Source organism: Python bivittatus, unplaced genomic scaffold, assembly GCF_059951505.1.
Source record: "Python bivittatus isolate LINGU-HERP-01145 unplaced genomic scaffold, Pbiv_v1 ctg000960_np1212, whole genome shotgun sequence".
Lineage (NCBI taxonomy): Eukaryota > Metazoa > Chordata > Lepidosauria > Squamata > Pythonidae > Python > Python bivittatus.
In genome coordinates, this window is record NW_028277124.1 from 6,577,202 (window position 1) to 6,597,222 (window position 20,021).

At 38.3% G+C, this 20,021-nt stretch overlaps 1 protein-coding gene across 3 annotated transcripts in view; it reads right to left on the bottom strand.

Moving 5' to 3' along the window:
• KIZ (kizuna centrosomal protein) overlaps window positions 1–20,021 on the bottom strand; it is a 79,599-nt gene that overhangs the window by 53,037 nt on the left and 6,541 nt on the right. Inside the window, exons 2-5 of one of the 3 annotated variants that reach the window (XM_088131337.1) lie at window positions 7,290–7,352; window positions 6,170–6,243; window positions 5,385–5,547; window positions 4,080–4,169 (exon numbers count right to left, since the gene is read on the bottom strand). In XM_088131337.1, coding sequence (XP_087987463.1) covers window positions 4,080–4,169; window positions 5,385–5,547; window positions 6,170–6,237 — 321 coding nt within the window. In that variant the 5' untranslated portion in view covers window positions 6,238–6,243; window positions 7,290–7,352. The remainder of the gene's footprint in view (window positions 1–4,079; window positions 4,170–5,384; window positions 5,548–6,169; window positions 6,244–7,289; window positions 7,353–20,021) is intronic. The other 2 variants (XM_088131335.1, XM_088131336.1) reach the window with 2 other exon arrangements.

Below are 20,021 nucleotides of genomic sequence, written 5' to 3' on the forward strand. Positions count from 1 at the left end.
TTTTGAAAAGTGAGTTGCCAGTCCCTGCTGTCTGACTCTGCAGGAGCAAGTAACAGACAGTGGAATATTTGGATGCTGGCTTGTATATTAATGCATGAAAGGGGGAATGTCAAAGTGTTGTTGCTCGCTGTGTGTTGTGTCCCCAAATATATTCCCGCCTGTGATTCCCGTGACATCAACTGCCATCTCCATGGCACTTTGCAGTTGGTTGTGGGTATTCCGCTCCACTGAACACAGGCAGTACATAACAATGCAACATGCATTGCCAGGTTCAGTTTCAGATCTGCTTTGAAGGAGTTAGCAGCATGGCTAGCAATATGTCAACACACATTCGTTGTCTCACAGCGCATGACCTGGAGATAATTTACACTAGAGATGGGCAAAATATTCCAAGCAGAAAAAGTTTCAAGTTCAAAGCAAACCTTAGTGGTTTTGACTCATCCTTAAAACAAAACTTGGCTATTTTGAGAATTGTTATTGTTATTTTGCAAATTCTGTGATTGTTCTGTTGTTTTGTGGCTTAGTTAACTTTCTTTCTTTCTCAAGCAGCAGGGACCAGCTACTGTAAGTCTCTCGTTACTGGCTTAGATTACATGTGATCAGGAAAGCCAACATGCTGGGGGAAAGGAGGAGTAATTTAAACACATGTCTGAAGGCCAATTTGGATTTGGTTCTACTACTGCAGAGGGAGGACCAGGATATTGCAACCAACCAACTCACACTGACTAGGTTGCTACACTGCTGGGATTTGCTGATAAGTATCTGACTGCCTCAAGCACCTCACCCACAGCTTTGTTTTTGTAATGTTAAGACTGCTTAGTTTTAAAGCAGTAAGGACTCACAAGTTAGACAAACAAAAAAGATTGCCCTTTTCCCTCCCTAGCTTTTCAATTCATTGAATCACAGAATAAGTGTTAGAGATCCTTAGTCTGAAATCCTGCCTGGTACAGGAATCCAGGGCTCATCTTTTAAAGTTAAAACACCTTTTTCCCTCTCCTTCCAAAAGAAGGAATGCTTGCTTAATTGGGGGAAATGAATTCTTCCAATGAGGTGTGTGTACTAGCTTGATAGCGCAACAGCGCTGCTTGCTAGGCTGCACACGTATGCATGCACACACACACGTTATTAGAGTGCTTTCATTTTAAATCAAGCCTTACTTTTATGGCTTAATCCTCTCTTCCTTTCCTATAAAAACTTCATTTCCCAGCGTCATGATCTAGAAAGGCAGAGGGGCAACTAGGAGGGTCAGAGAGAGAAGGCAAGGGTGAGGGCCTGCTGATCAAAAGAGGTGGAAGCATGACTCAGTTGTCCTTGCCACTGCTGGCAGTGTGCAAATCATCCTCTGACTGGCAGCAGAGCAAGATACTGCCATAGTGGGTGAAGCAACATTGGTATGCAAACAGAGCACTTCAAAGGCATGGTACTGCACAGGTAATGACTTTAGATAAGCAGGGACAGTAGTGTTTGCTGGCTTCCAGCACCTCCTTTGGCTACTTGCCTTCCACTACAAGGCTGTCATATCTTCAGCAGGCAGGTTGAGCCCTCTGCATGGAAAGTGTTGGGATCACTGTGAGCAGTAGGACCCAAACAAGCCTGCACTGCATTCCAGACATATGCTCTGCTTGAGGATGAGTTCATGCCTCTTCCCTCTTCTTCACCTTGCATTGGTGCAATAGCTATATACAAGTGAGGGCTGGTTCACCATGAGGTGCTTTAGCTAGCTTACATGAGGGGAGTATGACCATGATGTGCTTCATTGAGAAGTGGCTATTAGGGCAGCCAAACCATAACTGTGGCTTCAGGGTCACAAACAATGGAAACAGTATCCATACAGCAGTTGTCATACACAGTTTATCAGCATTAGTTGCATTGCCTTCAAAAAGCACCCAAATGAGTGGGATGGTCTTGGCAGGATAGGAACCAACATAAAGATTACCCCATTTGGCACCATGGTTATTGTCAGCTTTCATGTAGCTTTGTGATTGCTACTTCAGCACCTGATCCCCCAGGAAGCCCACATCCATTGGAACTCTATCTAATATTGGCACTGCTTGATCACATCCAACCAACCAGCTGGATGAGACAAGACTTCTGAAAATCCATACTCCATATGCTGGATATAGCCAATAAACTTTTATGATGTTTGGATTTGTTTGTTGACTTCGACTATTGTGCCTTGCTTATGTTGAGCTTCAGGTGCATTTTAAATGAAAACACATTAGCGCTTGTTTGGTTGATTTGTTAAGCTTTGATATGCATATGTAGTTTGGTGCATGCTCTCGCATTCTATTAATGTTGAGCTTCTGAATGCATTTAAAAATAAAAAGTCACTTCAATGCATATGACATGGCTATGCTGAATTTTCTGAATGATTTGCAGAGTCCTACTATGTAAACAGGAAAATATACACTTTCCCTAAAGCTGCTTGAACCTCAAGTTTCTAGAATACAGGTTGCAGAGGAAGAATGATCAAATTCTTTCCACCTACCCTTACAGAAGTGTTTTTGTTTATATATGCTGCTATTTGGATCCTAGCCAGCATTTCTAAAAGCTATCCCCCTCATACAGAGGATGCATAAATTTAAAATGAACAGCCAGGCATCAGAACAATTTGCAGTATGATAGTATGATTATACTATAGTACTATATGGCTTTTGGATATCTAATGTAAAATATTTAAAATAAAAAAAATGTCTAGATAAATATTTTAGGTGTTATTATATAAAACGCGCACAGGGAAAACTGGTATTTTAGAATTCTATCCATATCGTTTAATAAATATATGAACTAAATGAATGTTTGTATTATCCAAGTCTACTTATATAGGTCAAGGTTGGTGAGGCTCATGGCTGCGTATAGAAGGAAGAATGGTCTAAATTCAAGGTTTCAACACCTTTTTAATCTACACCCAGGAAAAAAAATCTATAACCTCAGATTAACGACTGCTAATGCAATGAAGAAAATCTTTCTGCCACTATTTAACACATCCACACACACACGCACGAAATAGTGTTGCCTCTGTTTCTTTCCTGATAAGAGTCTTAAATACCAAACAGTTAAATGCATAATAACATTTACTGGCAGCAAGACAGCCTGCTTAGCTGATACATAAAGCAGGTAAAAGGAGGAAAAGTTAATTTCTTGGCTGAATGATTCCATCGGTAGCTATAGGGCAAACTAGAAAGTCTTTCAGTAAAGTAGCAGTTGATTCTTCTATCAATCTGCAGCACACATACTCTTCCAAGGAATGCATTAAATATGAAAATCATATCCTGTTATCATCTGTTTCCAGCTTTCAGCCCAGTAAGCTTTCCTTAATGAATGTTGTAGCCTAAGGGACAAGCATGCTGTTGGCTTTTCTGAATAATGGAGTGATGCTACCCATTTTGGCTTATTACAATATCGACTAGCTGAGGGGGTTTCACATATAGTCACAAGTGACTACTCTTGCCAGCATGCTCCAAGTTATTACAAGATGTTTTTAGTCATTTCATCTAAAAGAGCTTTCCTGCTTTTAGGGAAGAAAAACAGTTCTGGTCTTGAACTGTATCATTTATATGGAGATAGGAGGGGGGATTAGAAGGCTGCATTACCACAGATATATAGTGGAATATATTTGAGTATTACTTGTCGGCTTTGTCTGTGGTTTAGATATGCAATCTCTTCTTTTTAGAAGGAAAAGAAAGGTCAAAATGTATGAAATTATAAATTCAACATATTTCAATTAAAATTTACAGGACTTTGCCACACTATTTTGAGTCTAGAATTTAAGAATGCTAGATGAATGGAATACTAGGTAAAGTGCGGGCTTCTATTCCTGTTCAATTTTCAAAATGAAAGGCTTTGCTGCTCACCAAATGTCACACTGTTTAAATGGCATGTGAGAACAGCCACGCAAGTTTTGCAACAAGATTTTTTTTAAAAAAAATGCAAAAACTTCCTCAATTAAAATAGATTGTGTATACAATCCAGTCAATACCTCCAATCCCACTGATTCAAAAAAGAGATATAAATATGGCCTGAATTTTCCCATTAAAATAATGGAATTTGCCTTACATGCTTTAGGAATTTCCACTTACCTGATGTTTAGTAGCATCTCTCATTTCATCTTTTAACATATCTTTTCTCCCAACTAACAGCCTATTTTTAATTTCTCTTTCATACTCTGCCTAGTATAAAGAGAGAGATTATAAATAATCATTAAGCATTCTGGTTGTGATGTAGCCAAAGTTAAACAGATGTGTCACTGATTCCAATGGAAACCAATTAAGCATATGTTTTACCTCTTCCTTTAAATTAAGTATTTTATTTGACCGGATTGCTGTAATATACAGTAAAGAAATGTAACATGTTTAAAAGCATTCTGAATAAAATTCTCAGTAAATATTCTACATATTTTAATTTCAATCATTTTGAATACTGTATTTACCCAGAAAGGAAGATAGTATTAATTTGAGATGATTAGCCACAGAAAAAAAGGAAGATTTTACAGGAGCAAAATTCATATGCCTCCATTACCATATTCTCAAGAAATGTAAGACAACTCTCCGATTTTAAAGTTAATTTATTTGGAAAATAACTAAAGTTCCATTCAGATATAGTATATAATAATGGCTCGAAAGCTAAAATAATGGTTGTGTAAAATACTTCTATTTTCTTTAAAATCGACTACAGTAGTTTATTCAAGTGTTTCATTAATGCTCCCTATCTTCTATCTAAGCAGCCATAGCCTAGTTGTAATATTTTACACTCTCTTTTATAAGATTCATCATTAGACTACAGAAAAAGCTTTAGAACTGTTAATTGCTTCTTCAGAATTTATCACCCCCAAAAATTCTGGGTTTTAGGTGGCATTTATATAATAAGACTTCTCATAGATACAAAGTTCATAAGAACTATGAATTACAAAAAAAATGTGTAAATTTGGCAGAAGCCAACAAAGGTGATGATGCAGTAAATTCAATATAAGACAGTTCATCCAGCAAACCAAAATCTTCTTATAAAACATAATGAGCATTTGAAAACTATTTAATAGCTATTAAAAATCACATGCTGCACATGGGTAGAGACAGAATCACAAGAATTTGAAATAAAATGAAATGCCAAGAAATATTTTCTCTATATTCTTTTAGGTCCAGTTTCACTGATGTTACAATTAAGTTGTATATTTAACAATTAGAGATCAGGTACATAAATACATACTGCAAGATAAATATTCAAGTCCCTCAAGCTCTCCAGCCCTGCCTCGTTTCCAAAGCTTTAAGAATATAAGAATGGTACTGCTATACTTACCTATCAAAATATGATATGTAAGACTTCCTGAATGGATAAGTCGGGCTCCTTCAAAGTTATTGTTACTTATTATAGGGTAGAACACAACATACCTTTAGCTTTTGAAGGGACTCAGAACTTGAAGCAAACTTCCTAATGCGAGCTTCAATACAATCAAATTCTTTCAATAAATCTTGGTTTCGGAGCAGAGACTTCTTCTGACGCTCACATATTTCATTTAAATATTTTTTTAGATTTCTGTATTTCAATTTAGTTCTACACAGGGAGAAACAAAAAGCCAACCATAAGCAAAATAGAGCTATGTTCTATAATAGCTTATTTTTGTAAAGACAAACATTTCTTCAATATGCACAAGATTATCAGAAGAACTCTGTCTAAAGCCAGTGTTAGACAGAACTATAAAAATGAACCACAATCAATGTTTGGGGTTATTCCTTTTTTCTTTGCATGCGCAAACAGATTTCTTGAATAGCACGTTCAAGATAACAATTTAAAATTCCCCAAAGTATAATCTGGTTATAGTCTGAGTCTAGGTGCAGCCCAAGATTATCTTATTTTGTCTCTCCCCTTTCCTTGCTTGCATATGTTCAGGAAACAAAAACATCATTGCAAACAGGGGTAAGTCTAAATGTATCACCTCTGTGCTTGTCAAATTATGCACACTGAGGAAGACAGGACTAGCCTGGACCCCTAAAATAGTACTTGGAAATGGTAAGAATTGAAATACAACCTTCTTCCTTTGGTTCTTTCAACCCCAAATTTCCACACAACATATCTTTAAAAGAGTAGTTACAGTAATAGGCTCTTCAAATTCCTCAGAGAAGGTTTTTTGGATTACTTAGGAGCACATGCAAAACATTTTCAAACTATTAAGCACCTGCATTTTTTTCCAGGCTCACAAAGCTGCTTCAGAAACTGCTTCTGGCTGATTCCACATACTGCCATGGGAGCCTGTGAAAAAGACATGGCTGCTTTAACAATTCAAAAAGAGATGTTTTGTATATGTTCCCCACACATTTCAAGGGACCTTTTTCAAAGGATTTGAATAGGTCTCGCTCTGAACAATGTAGTATTCTGCAGCTATTGGCCCTATGACTGGAGTTGGGCATCTCATATTATATGACATGCTTCCATAGGGCAAGTTGCCAATCCCTCACTGAAAAGAAAATTTTACTTACTTATTAAATAGTCATTAAAATATATGCATGCAATAAGGAAGCTATAACTTTAAAAAAGGGTGGGAGCCAAGGGAAAAATCCGGTGTCAGTGGGTTAGGCTATGTTTGGGCAAGGAAAATTAATTTTCTATCCAAGATTACACCCATTGGAAACCTGTAGGTGTCTGACCCCCAAACTAAGATTCTGTCCACCTTCTAAGAAGTTTCAACAATAGTTTTTTTTTTTTTAAAGTAAGTCTCTAGCTTTTAAAGTAAGTCTCTAGAAATACAGGAAAGTAGGCTGCTAGTATTCTAGCCAAGTGGTCAGACAAATATATTTGTTATGTTATTTCTGTTGGTCAATTCAGAGGCCCTTTATGATAACTAATACAAGTGAAGCATGCCTTCTTCTGAACAGTTGAATTGCATGTTCTTCACTTTTCCATGCAATTAAGTAATTTCAAACATAGTGGCTGACATGTATTTATATTCTTATTTTTCCACATCATTTCTTTACACCTCTCTTTCCACCCTCTCAAGTTAGGTTAAGACCCATAAGGTTTCTAGCTATGGGATCTATTTTTATCCAGTGATAACCTAGAATTAGGTTTTGCTTTCCCTGGGTGCCTTCTCTCCACTCATCCTCCCCCATTCCAATTTTCAATAGAGACTTAAAATTCACATATACCAATAAATAAATCTAACCATATATGCCAATCAGCACTGTAATGTATCATATTAATTGTTAAATAAATTTTAAACATCAATATTTTCAAATTATAAATTATGTAATAATACATAGTAAAACTAATAAAACTACAAGTTTATTTAAAAAGCTTACATGCAAGTATCAGATGTGCTGTATTCAAGCATTTTTCTTTCCAACTCCACCCTCTTTGTTTCACTGGAACAAGCACAGAATGAAGTTACTGTACAGTCTGTGTACCATAAATAATTTTACAGTAAACAAAGAGAAACTACATAGTATCGTAAACCTTCTAGAGTTTTGGGAGTTGAGTGGTATAAATAAATGTTCACAATAACCTTCATCCACCACATGTCCCCAAACATTGATAACTGTGATTAATCAAAATGCATTACAATTCTTATCTAGGCAAGACCATACAGTTATTGGAGGTTACAGCGTCATGACAAATAATGAGTGGCTATAGATGAACATTTGCTCTGGAATGATCATTCAGAAACTCACAAAATGCAAGAAACTGGACATTTATAATACCCAACCACTACTGAGAGGTGACAAATTAAATACACACATGAAAAAGTCCTCTGGGCCATATGCTACAGACCACTGGCTTCTCACATGGCTATACATACACTAGAAACTACCAAATACATTATTATGGATTACTCTGGAAGGATGACTGTCTACAGTAGCAAAAGTAAAGTTACCATGTCTTTTCCCAAATATTACAAAATAAAAGCTATGCATGATATCACTGCAAACATTCCAGAATCCACATTATTTTCCTCTTTTTCTTTCCTGTTCCTCTTTCCTGAACTATAGCTTGAATAAACAGAGAAGAAAATAGTGATAGCATGAGGGCAGAAAACATCTCTGAAGACCAATTCCTTGAAACTATTAGTAAATCTACTTGGGCTACTTTTTTCAAATGTTTAAACATTTAATTATAGTTTTGTATGTATAGCATACAATCTCTCACAAACCTCAAAATCAAAGATTTTGTTCTAATGTGCTTTTTATTGTTCAACGATTCCTTCTAATAACAATTAGATATTGCTGTCTTACTATGGACATTTTATAATTTTAATTCATTTATTTGATTCATCACTTAAGTTTTTTTATTAGCTGCAAGCTATGTTGAACCCCAGTTTGGAAGCTATTTTGAGAATGCTTGTGGCAAAAGAAAGGTCTTATAGCACTATAAACTAGGCTACCATACCTGGGCAAAAATCTAGATGAACAATAGATGGCAAAAAAGAAATACAGAAAACTCTTAATCTTTGCTGCCATTTAATGTTCATCTCAGTTTTTACATCCCATATATAGTATCCCTAATTAAAGACTAACCAAATTTATTACCACATAAGCTTTTGTGTATCATCATCCATCAGATGTTTGGAGTATGGTCCTGCATACGTATTAAAAGTTCTGCTTTCTCAAGATCACATTCTGTATAATGATTGAGACATCCCATCTGCAGCCACTTCCAGTATCAAAATAAAGCTATACATACAATGAACAAGTACAAACACTGACTTTCATCAGAGAAAATAAACAGATTTCGATTCCTATTAAAGGTATGTGCCAAAGTTGGATATGATGTTAAAGGCAACATTAGTTGTATTTGGTTACAACTGTAAGTCTCAATGGAGATACAAATTTTAAATAATCCCATTTAAAATTAAATACAAAATTGAAATAAATAGAGATGATTATAATAAGTGCATCTATATCCATTGCCAAGGATAAAAGTAATGCATATACTGGTACATCTACTTTTTATAAAATCTACCTCAACTTTTTTGTCTTTTAAATACATTTTTTATTGTTTTTAGATGAAAAAAATAATATAATTATTGATAACCTTGTAAGACTACTTTACAGAAGTGTGAAAGATTCATTTCCTCTGAAGTCTTTCCTGAAGCAAGTTACTCTGCTACAGATGTATTTCTCATCTGACAGATGATGTCAGTGCATGTAAAGGTAATTCCTTCCCAAAAAAGTATCTGTTGTGCTCCTCCTTAAAGAAGCCAGGTTAGGGGATACCACAGAGTTCTCTGCACCAGTTGAGTCAAGCTCTACTGCAGAATTCAGTGCCTTCTCTGCCACCTGGGTGGCAAGGTTTGGGTCCATTCCTCTACTCAGTCAGGACCGTCTCTAAAATTTTATTAAGAGTCTTCGGAGTCCTGGTCGGACATGCAAGGACACCTTAAGTAATGCTTCCAGGTGAAAGACCCAAACTACACATACAAGCAAGCTTATTTGGTCAGTTTCACACAAAGCATTTCAAAGTCTGCAGTTGCATCAGCTAATCTGTATTTGGTCATTTACACATTTCTAACCAAGTGGAAAATATCCAAAAAGTTTACCTTTGCACATGCACATAATATTGGCACTTCCATAGCAACCTACTATATGTAGGTTCCATAGTAACCTACTATATGGGGAAAGACCTGAACTACACCTTTGTACCCCTGTAAGCACAGTCACCATTCTTTGCTACTTCAGCTAACTTTGCATCATAATACAGGTAGCCTCACTTAACAATGGTAATAGGGACCAGAATTTCCATCGCTAAGCAACGCGATGCTAAGCAATGCTGTCATAAAGTACAATGTCATGTGACCAGTTCCAGCAGTCCTTGGTTACTGTCATTAAGCAAAGACCGCACAGGTCATTAAGCAAGGACCTCACATGACCACGACTTGTTGTGGGAAGCCAACGGGGAATGTTGCAAATTGCAATTACATGTCTGTGGGATGCTGCGATGGTTGGAAATCCAGGCCAGTTGCTGAGCACCCAGATTGTGATCACGTGACCGCAGGGGAGCTACGATGGTCAGTACTGCAAGGACCAGTCATAAGTACCACTTGTTCAGCGCTGTTGCAAGTTCCAACGGTCGCTGAATGAGTGGTTGTTAACCGAGGACCACCTGTAACAAAATCTGCTTAAGGCTAAACCTCTTTATTAGGACTAAATTCCTCATGAAACCCTCAAATTCCTCTGGGCTCATCCATCTCTTACAAAGGGAAAGGAAACAATTGTTATATATAAAAAGAAAGACACTGCGACAAAATAAACTATCATTCTGTAAATAAGCATGGAGTTTTGCTGGTATACCTCTAGATGGAGACAACATGTATTAATTGTTCATACAATGTTATTATTAAAGTTTTGACAGTTCATAATCAACTGATCTTCTCAGTAAATAAGACAAAATACCCCCCTGTCATACACACACACTCATACCCTTAAGATATCAAGAGAATAACTAATAAGAAGGAGATAATCTCAGTATAAGAACTCTGCATTTATCATTTTTGGATGGTGACAGTGAAATTTTAAACTATATTTTTTCCCAAAACTAAACTCAGAAGAATTTATTGTATATCACTCATGACCAAATAAACCCAGTTTTGCCACACAAACTTCCAGTCCAGTCCAAATAAACAACAGTGCTGCCAAGTTGACTTCTGGGACATATAAAATTCAGAATTACAAGGGAATGCCCTGGGAGTAAAGGTGCACTTGAGAACAGCACAATGCCTGTCATCAGATAAGATCTGTTGAGCTAAGGGAAAGTAATATAGTACACCTGATTAGTCTTGTAGCCATACTGTATCAGGATTGATGAATACTAGCTGAGTTAACATACAATAACTGAATATACTGGTTGGCTTTGCATCCAGATTAGACTTGAGGCATATCAACTGCATCTGGGTAGAGCAGTTCCAGTCTCTGTTTGAGAGTAGCTCATTGATAGAAACAATTCATAAGCATCTGTGACTGATCACCCCATGCCTTACAACTTCAGATATTCAGTATTCTGAATCTTTACTACTTAGGTCTTCACTCTTTTCCCCTTACCCTCTGCAACTTCAACTAGAAGTGAGACTGGTTTGGCTCTTAGCTTTACTTGCTTTTCTTTTTTATTTATCTCTACCCACAAATACATCCTTTTTTGCAGTTAGGACTTTTGCTATTTCTAATGAAAAGCTGTCTTCACTAGCTTCCTATCTGGAACTGTTGCAACCTTCTGACTTTTGTATGAGCCACGGTGGTAGGCACAGAGGAAAAGTATCTGTCCTTCATTAATAACTGGAGTTTTAGAGTTATGCCCTTAGCGTTCATTTTAATTTCCACTAAACTTAGTTTAATTACATGTTTTAACTTTTTATTCAGTTCCCACCAATTCTTTATCTTATCCTACTACTATTTGGGATTGCACTCTGTGTTATACATTTGAACACCAAATGCAGCCTTGACAGAAAAAAGACTGGAGATCCTTGGTGTAAAAGAGAATAAGGAAGCAGCAGCTTTAAGCAAACTTAGAGTTACTGATTAATCTATTCTATTTCAGTTTAACGTCTACCAGGTTTGGGATAAAAATAGTTTGAATCACCTTGAGAAACAAGGATAATGTCTTCTGTTTATTATTATGGATCATGTTAGCAGATAAGACATCAGACAGTCATTCCATGCCTTTCTGGAAGACTATTCCTACAAGATGCTTCTTTCTTCTCTATTCCTGCCAGAAACGGGCTGCTGTCACTATAGCAAAGCCAGGCCAGAGAGTAACAACTTTTGCCAAATTAATGAGAAGAAAACCTAAGGATATAACCTTCTGTTTAGGTAAAATCAGATAAAATAAAACATTTTTCCCCTCATCCAAACTGAATTGAGAAACTGTCCACTTTTTTCAATATATTTCTCACAACTGAAATATAATTGGCAATATAGAAGATAATGCAGTAAATCCTCTGAGAATAACCATAAGAGCAAAGCCTTTGTTCAAAAGTAATTGGCTGATATCATCCCTCAGTCACTGCTGAGGGCATAGTTTGCATTCTTAAAGCTGTGAACATTTGCCAAGCTTTGTAAAAGGTTATACTGAATTAATATTTAGTTCTCTTATGGTCTGGTTTCAACCTGCCATACCACAGCAAGAATCGTTGTCAAAATAAGGTTCTTATCGCTCCTACTGTCCAAACTATAAATCACCTATTACATGTACAGTAGTTAGATTCCAAATAAATACTTGGCATTAAGTTTGAATACTTATCCAATAATTCATGTAAGGCAGTAGTTGATGTACTTGTAGTTGCCCTGGCTCTTTTCCAGTTTGTCATATATCCATTCTTTCATACAGACATCCAGAACAAGAACAAGAGTCTAACAGAATAGACCCTGTATATGGACAACTGATATATTACTGCTAGTTGATTGGATACCAAGGAACTTTGACTTCTACTGGCAATCAAAATTGCCAGGCCACAGCTAAATTTGTCTTTGTCACTTGACTTCACTGCTGAAACAGCCTAGGTCTTCTCTCCGGGTAAATCCAAATTATTATTTATTATTTTATTAGCAGATGTAGAATATTTTTTCTTCCTCACATTTTCCCGCAGATGCAGGGTCAGTTTTCTCAGACCAACTGAATGTTGATCCATTGGTTGCGACCGGAATGTACCAACCAGCTTGTTGCCTGAGCCTGACGTCATTTATTAACAGATGTGGATTGACGTGGTGTGAAATTAAAGAAATTCCGTATCATATAATTTGTTCTTCCAGCCTGCTATAGTCCAGGCCAAAACTTTTAAGTTTTTGTATATAATTTGAACTAATCCTTATTTCAAAGCCACAAATACACTTCCATTACTACATGGAGGTTACATTAATAAACATAAAAATAAATTCTAACGTGCACACCGACACTTCTCATATTTTTAGTATATGCTATGTGCAACTGTATGGCTGGTTTGCAAAAAAACAAAAAGAAAAGAAGAAAAAAGCCTTGAACTTTTGGTAGGGAGAGCAAGCTGTTTTGCTGTCATTCCTCCTGATACTGTAGTTTGTCAGCCAACTGCTATTCCCAACAGCTACAGCTGTGATTATAGGTTGTAGTGTAAAGCCTCTATGTCCTGGGGAAATGGGGGGAGATGCCTAACGTGAGCCCACAGGCTAGGAGGCAAAGTGAGACAATAGTTCAAACCGTACTATTTACAGAAGTAGAATAAATCAAGTGAAGCATTTTTATGGAATGAAAAGGATGTCTGTTCTAGCCATACAATAAAAAAAATTAAGTCAGACTAAATGGTATAATGCATAAATGTATTTAATTTTTTTTTAATCACCAAACCAAGTTCTATAGAAACTCTCTAATTACTAACATTTTAAAAAACTAGGTTGCCAAGTACATTTTTAATTTTGCTATTCATAAACCTTTCAAAATAGGTAGAACAATGTACAGTTATAGTCAAATATCTAAGTTGTTAAATGTGATTTGACTGTGAAGTCATCTGTAACAGCTTGGACACAAATTGTGTATTCATATTTATTTCTCCAAACTTCTCAGAGAGATCAAGCTTCGATTTGACACCAGCTATCAGTTTTATAACCGGTAAAAGGATTTTTTTTTTTAATACTTTAAACACTGATCTTTCTGAATACACCTGGATCTGACTATGTAATTAAGTGGAAGTTCTTAAAACATGCATGTAGCTTTGGCTGAATTGGGAGCACCTAGTGTCATGTTCTTTTATGGGTTTTTTTTTTTAGAATTCTTTGTTATACAGAGTCTATTTACAACTTTATTATTTGTTATTAATTGGAAATAAGTCATTTTTTAAAATACTATATGGTATAAGTATGATTATATTTTATCCTACTGCCAAGACTTAACACTGATTTGAAGGCACGCACACACTGCTGAAATGCATAGAATTACACAAAACTATAGCAAATTTGGCTCTGGCACTGTGGAATCAGCATGTCGATCATAAGATAAAAAAGGGAGGCCTCTTTTTAACCTGTTTCTGATCTCTCCTGCTTCAAGAATAATATTACCATTTTTAGCAACAAGCATTACTGTATTATGTTGCTCAATGTGAGGAAAATTAAAGCACTCTTGAGTGACCTACTTGCTTTATCTTCCCATTCATGACTTTGTTAAGAATAAATTCAGTCAGTGTTGATATACATTTCTATTTGAATAAAGTGATTCTCTTCTGGTGACTATTCTTAGTCGCTTAGTGATGGCAATCCAGGCAGTCTTGGTTGTCCTCCTAACCCAAGAGCATGCAGGGGTCGTTAAGCGGGAAGCAGAGGAAGTCCCAGGTAAGGAGCATGGGGTTGCCGCAGGGGGGTGGGGGAGGCCCTGGAAGGCCTGGCGCAGGCTGCCTGTGAGTCAGGGGAGGGGGTTCTTGGTGCAGCACGAGCTCAGAAAGGCTGGGAAATGAGGGTAAGGGGTACATGTGTGCAAGTGCAGGGAGGCTGAGGAAAGAGGGTGCGGGGTGTGTGCAAGCAAAGTGGGGAAGAAGGACACAGCATTCAAAGGCGGGGGGGGGACTTACCCCAGCAACTTGTGACCTACCTTGCCAGCTTCCCATTGACTTTGCTTGTGGGAAACCAACAGGGAAGGTTGCAAATAGGGATTATGTGATTGCGGGGAGCTTGGCAACAGGGGTGCTTAGACAGCCTCAACTTCAAGGACTGATTGTAAGTCTCCTTTTTCAGCACCATTGTAACTTTCGAATGGTTGTAAATCTAGAACTACCCATAACTCAAAGCAGCAAACATACTTAATACCTCTGCCTCCTATTTTCCCCATAACAACCCTGGGAGGTGGACTGGACTGAGAGAAAGTGACCGGCCAAAAGTCACCCAGCTGGCTTCTCCTTCAGTTGTTAGCTGTTTAAAATCAAAACTTTCCCAGTACTCTTCTATGCATTTAAGAACAAGTTACATCAGGGAAGATCTGGCAGAATTTGAAGATGTGCCCATGAAATCTGACAGAATAGTTCAAATAGTCTTGGCCTTCACAATCATGATATGGTTATACAAATCCCACTGTATCTTCCTGGAGAATGGGCCATGAAAGAGGGGAGCATACTGCAATCACTTGAGCAAGAATAGCTAAGTACAGGTAGTCCTCATTTAGCAACTGCCTTGTGCAGCAACTGTTCGCAGTTATGACGATGAAAAAGCAACTTTGCGACCAATCCTCACATTTATGACCTTCGCAGGTCTGTAAAGCAAACGAAAGCTGAAGTGAGATCATAAGCACAGCCACAGTTTCACTTAGGGACCACTTCACTTACAACCAAGTTGCAGATCCTAATTATGGTCACTAAATGAGGACTACCTGTAACCTAATTTTTCATTTTGTACTCTCAGATTTTACACAGCCCTGAGATTTAAATTAAAAGAGAATTTAAATCTAACAAGTAAATATTGTTGTTCTTCATGACAATAATAGCATTTGCAAAGAGAGAGCGAGAATACCTTCAGTGAGTTAAATAGTGATACCATAGCAATGGATCTCAAGCCTCCATGGCCATATTGATGACATTACTGGGCCTCAAGCACATATAATAGTTGCAAATTAAGATAAAGTCAAATAGCATAAATCATTTTATTGATAACAATAGTGTTTTACTATCCTTTGTAATCATCTTTATGCAGCACGCTTGTAAAGTAAGGTTGGAAAAGCTAGGTCCTTGCAAATGTTGTTGTGCTACGATTCCCAACATCTTTGACTGCTGGCCATATTGGTTGTGGCTGATGGAACTGGAAACCAGTATTAGCTGCAGACCACACTCTTGATGTAAAGGGAGGCAATATTAAAGTTGCCAAAATGATTCCTTCTAAGAGATCCTTAACAATTTCAGGAAGAAATCAATACAGTAGTATTTCTACTCTATAAAATTGCAGTGTATGACTTTAAGAAGGTGTCAGCACAATAAAAAAAAAATCCTTTGATAAATCATTAAAGCATAAAAAGGACTAGAACTAGATACGGCACCCAAACTATGATAGCCTTTCTGCTATTAGGAAGCATTGCAGCCAGAATGAATGGCAACCTAGATGCCCTCTAATGGCTAGAGTGAACAGGAACCCCAGACAATGGCTCCCAAAGGTAATGAATGAGTTAGGAAAACCCAGTTTCTCAAAAGCACTGCAGCAACTAACCCAAAGACAGACCACACTGACTACCAAGGCCAGGGAAACACTAGAACCAGAAAAGGCCATAGGTTTAAGCAGATGAAAGAAACCCTGGGTAAAGTCATCAAGCTTGAGTAACCCTGCACTTGTTGTCAATGAACTAGAGCAAGGCAGCCGCTGTTCAAAAACATGCTGAGTTTGCTGAAAGGGAAGTAGAGTTGGAACCAGCATGCCTAGGATCAGAAGCAACATAGACAGAATTGAAGGCAGGTGAGGCAAAAGCTCATATGAAAATTAAAGGCAGCTAAAATAAAAACAAACTAGCGACACTAAAAGAGGAGCAGGAGGCTGTCCAAGTCACAGTAGGAACTGAAGCACTCAGGTACACTATAAAACCAGAACGTGAGCTTCTCCCTGAGGAGCTGGCCGAAGCAAACCCTTCCCACAGGGTATGTCTTATCACACTATGATTCTATAGCCATAGGTGATGTTGCCCTTGATGAGAAGCCCACCCAGTACCTTTCAAACATTATACAAAGGCTCATAACTGCAAGCAAGGACCCTCACATGCTCTGATGGATTAAGAAAATAGGTTGGGCAGTAAACATGCCTTGGGAACTGCCCACCTAATGCCTTCTAACCAGCATCTCACAGATCTTGACAAAGGTCTCAATTCAAACAGAGATTGTACAAGCGCACCTGATCTTGTCACTTAACGTCTTCTTCATTCCTTTAGCAAGTGTATGGGCCAGGCTGACTTTGGAGACAGTACATTACTATGGGTGTCACTGGACAGAGGACACTTCTTGTAATGATTTTCCAGTTAAGGACACCTTGTTTCACATTAGGTTTTTCAGATCATTTTCAATTTGCTCCACCCATATTTTCTTTGATGCTGTTCGTTGGACTTTCCACTGGGTGGGTCACTTTCTCTACAATAAACTAAAAAAAGCAGTCTTCTGCCATTCCACATATTTGTTCTATCTTTAATCAGCCCTTTTGTATTTCATCCTCAGAGGGAGGTTGCTCACAGCATCTTACTCCAATTATACCATTTTTGAGACTGTCTTATAGGGAGATTCCAGGTATATGTCAGGAAAACATTAGTTTATTTAGATATGCTAGGAGAGAACCTGTGACTTTGGGACTTATGAAATGTAGTGATTTCCCACAGAACTTAGAGGGCAGCTTCTACACTGCAGTTAAAGATACTAATCCCACCCCTAGCATCCAACTCAGCCTTTTGATAAAACAGTTGGGACACAAATCCATCAGAAACAATCAAGGCAACCTTTGGAAATGATCCAGAGAGAGCACTGGACTCAGATTGGGACAGACTAGAATCTTGATAGAGTGCACCAAAACTACTAGAGATCCCTCTCATGCAAAGATTAAAGAACTTTACAAAGGTAGCAGGTTGTGATCTCTCCAAGATGTGGGAGTTGCATGACATGCATACCTACAAAACACGGGTGCTAGAAAACAGTTGAACTTCTCACTCCCAACCACGCAACAACCATCATGTAGTGAAACATATCTCTGTGATCAAGGCTATCCCCCCCCCAAAAAAAACCTCTATCTTGGGCAGCAATCAGAATCAGTGGACCACACCACTCAATCCATTCCTGCAGCCTAATACACTTGACACAGAACTCCTGAAAAAAAAAGATACAATGCCATATGAGCAACAAAGATACAACAATCCCCAAGATTCAAATCAAAATGCCAACATCCACCCAGAAGTCATCTCCTCAGACAAGTATGGTACTTGTTGTTGTTGTTTAGTCGTTAAGTCGTGTCCGACTCTTCGTGACCCCATGAACCATATTGCGCCAGGCCTTCCTGTCCTTCACTGCCTCCCTGAGTTTGCTCAGTTTCATGCTCATTGCTTCAGTGATGCTATCTAACCATCTCATCCTCTGCCGTCCTCTTCTCCTTTTGCCTTCAATCTTTCCCAGCATCAGGGTCTTCTCCAAAGAGATCTCTCTTCGCATTAGGTGACCAAAATATCTGAGCTTGAGCTTCATTATCGATCCTTCCAATGAGCAATCAGGGTTGATTTCCTTTAAGATTGACTGGTTTGACCTCCTAGCAGTCCAGGGGACTCTCAAGAGTCTTCTCCAGCACCACAGTTCAAAGGCATCAATTCTTCGGCGCTCGGCCTTTTTTATGGTCCAGCTCTCACAGCCATACATTACTACTGGAAAAACCATAGCTTTGACTATGCGGATCTTTGTCGGCAAGGTGACGTCTCTGCTTTTTAATATGCTATCTAGGCTTGCCATAGCTTTCCTCCCAAGGAGCAAGCGTCTTTTAATTTCATGGCTGCTGTCTCCGTCTGCGGTGATCTTGGAGCCCAAATAAATGAAGTCTGTTACTGCTTCCATTTCTACCCCTTCTATTTGCCAGGAATTGATGGGTCCAGATGCCATGATCTTAGTTTTTTTAATGTTGAGTTTCAAGCCAGCTTTTGCACTCTCCTCTTTCACCCTCATCAAGAGGCTCTTTAGTTCTTCTTCACTTTCTGCCATTAGGGTGGTATCGTCCGCATATCTGAGGTTGTTGATGATTCTCCCTGCAATCTTAATTCCGGCTTGTGATTCTTCCAGCCTGGCATTTCTCATGATGTACTCTGCATATAGGTTAAATAAGCAGGGTGACAGTATACAGCCTTGTCGTACACCTTTCCCTATTTTGAACCAATCGGTTGTTCCATGACCGGTTCTAACTGTTGCTTCTTGGCCCGCATACAGATTTCTCAGGAGACAGGTAAGGTGGTCTGGTACTCCCATCTCTTTAAGAATTTGCCACAGTTTGTTGTGATCCACACAATCAAAGGCTTTTGCATAGTCAATGAAGCAGAAGTAGATATTTTTCTGGAACTCTCGTGCTTTCTCCATGATCCAGCGAATGTTGGCGATTTGATCTCTAGTTCCTCTGCCTCTTCGAAACCCAGCTTGTACATCCGGTAGTTCTCGGTTCATGTATTGCTGAAGCCTAGCTTGTAGGATTTTGAGCATAACCTTGCTAGCATGTGAAATGAGTGCAATTGTGCGATAGTTTGAGCATTCTTTGGCGTTGCCCTTCTTTGGAATTGGAATGTAAACTGACCTTTTCCAATCCCGTGGCCACTGTTGCGTTTTCCAAACTTGCTGGCATATTGAGTGCAGCACTTTAACACCATCATCTTTTAGTATTTTAAATAACTCAGCTGGAATACTGTCATCTCCACTAGCTTTGTTGTTAGCAATGCTTCCTAAGGCCCACTTGACTTCACTCTCTAGGATGTCTGGCTCAAGGTCAGTGATCACACCAGCGTGGACATCAGGGACATTAAGATCTTTCTTGTATAGTTCTTCTGTGTATTCTTGCCACCTCTTCTTAATCTCTTCTGCTTCTGTTAGGTCCCTGCCTTTTTTGTCCTTTATCATGCCCATCTTTGCACTAAACGTTCCTTTCATATCTCCAATTTTCTTGTAGAGATCTCTAGTCTTCCCCATTCTATTGTTTTCCTCGATTTCTTTGCATTGTTCATTTAAGAAGGCCTTCTTATCTCTCCTGGCTATTCTCTGGAAATCTGCATTCAGTTGCTTATATCTTTCCCTTTCACCCTTGCTTTTCGCATTCCTTCTTTCCACAGCTATTTGTAAAGCCTCATCAGACAGCCATTTTGCTTTCTTGCATTTCTTTTTCTTTGGGATGGTTTTAGTTGCTGCCTCCTGTACAATGTTACGGACCTCCGTCCATAGTTCTTCAGGCACTCTGTCTACCAAATCTAATCCTCTAAATCTATTCATCACCTTCACTGTGTACTCACAAGGAATATGATCTAAGTCATACCTGAGTGGTCTAGTGGTTTTCCCTACATTCTTCAATTGAAGCCTAAATTTTGCAGTAAGAAGCTCATGATCTGAGCCACAGTCA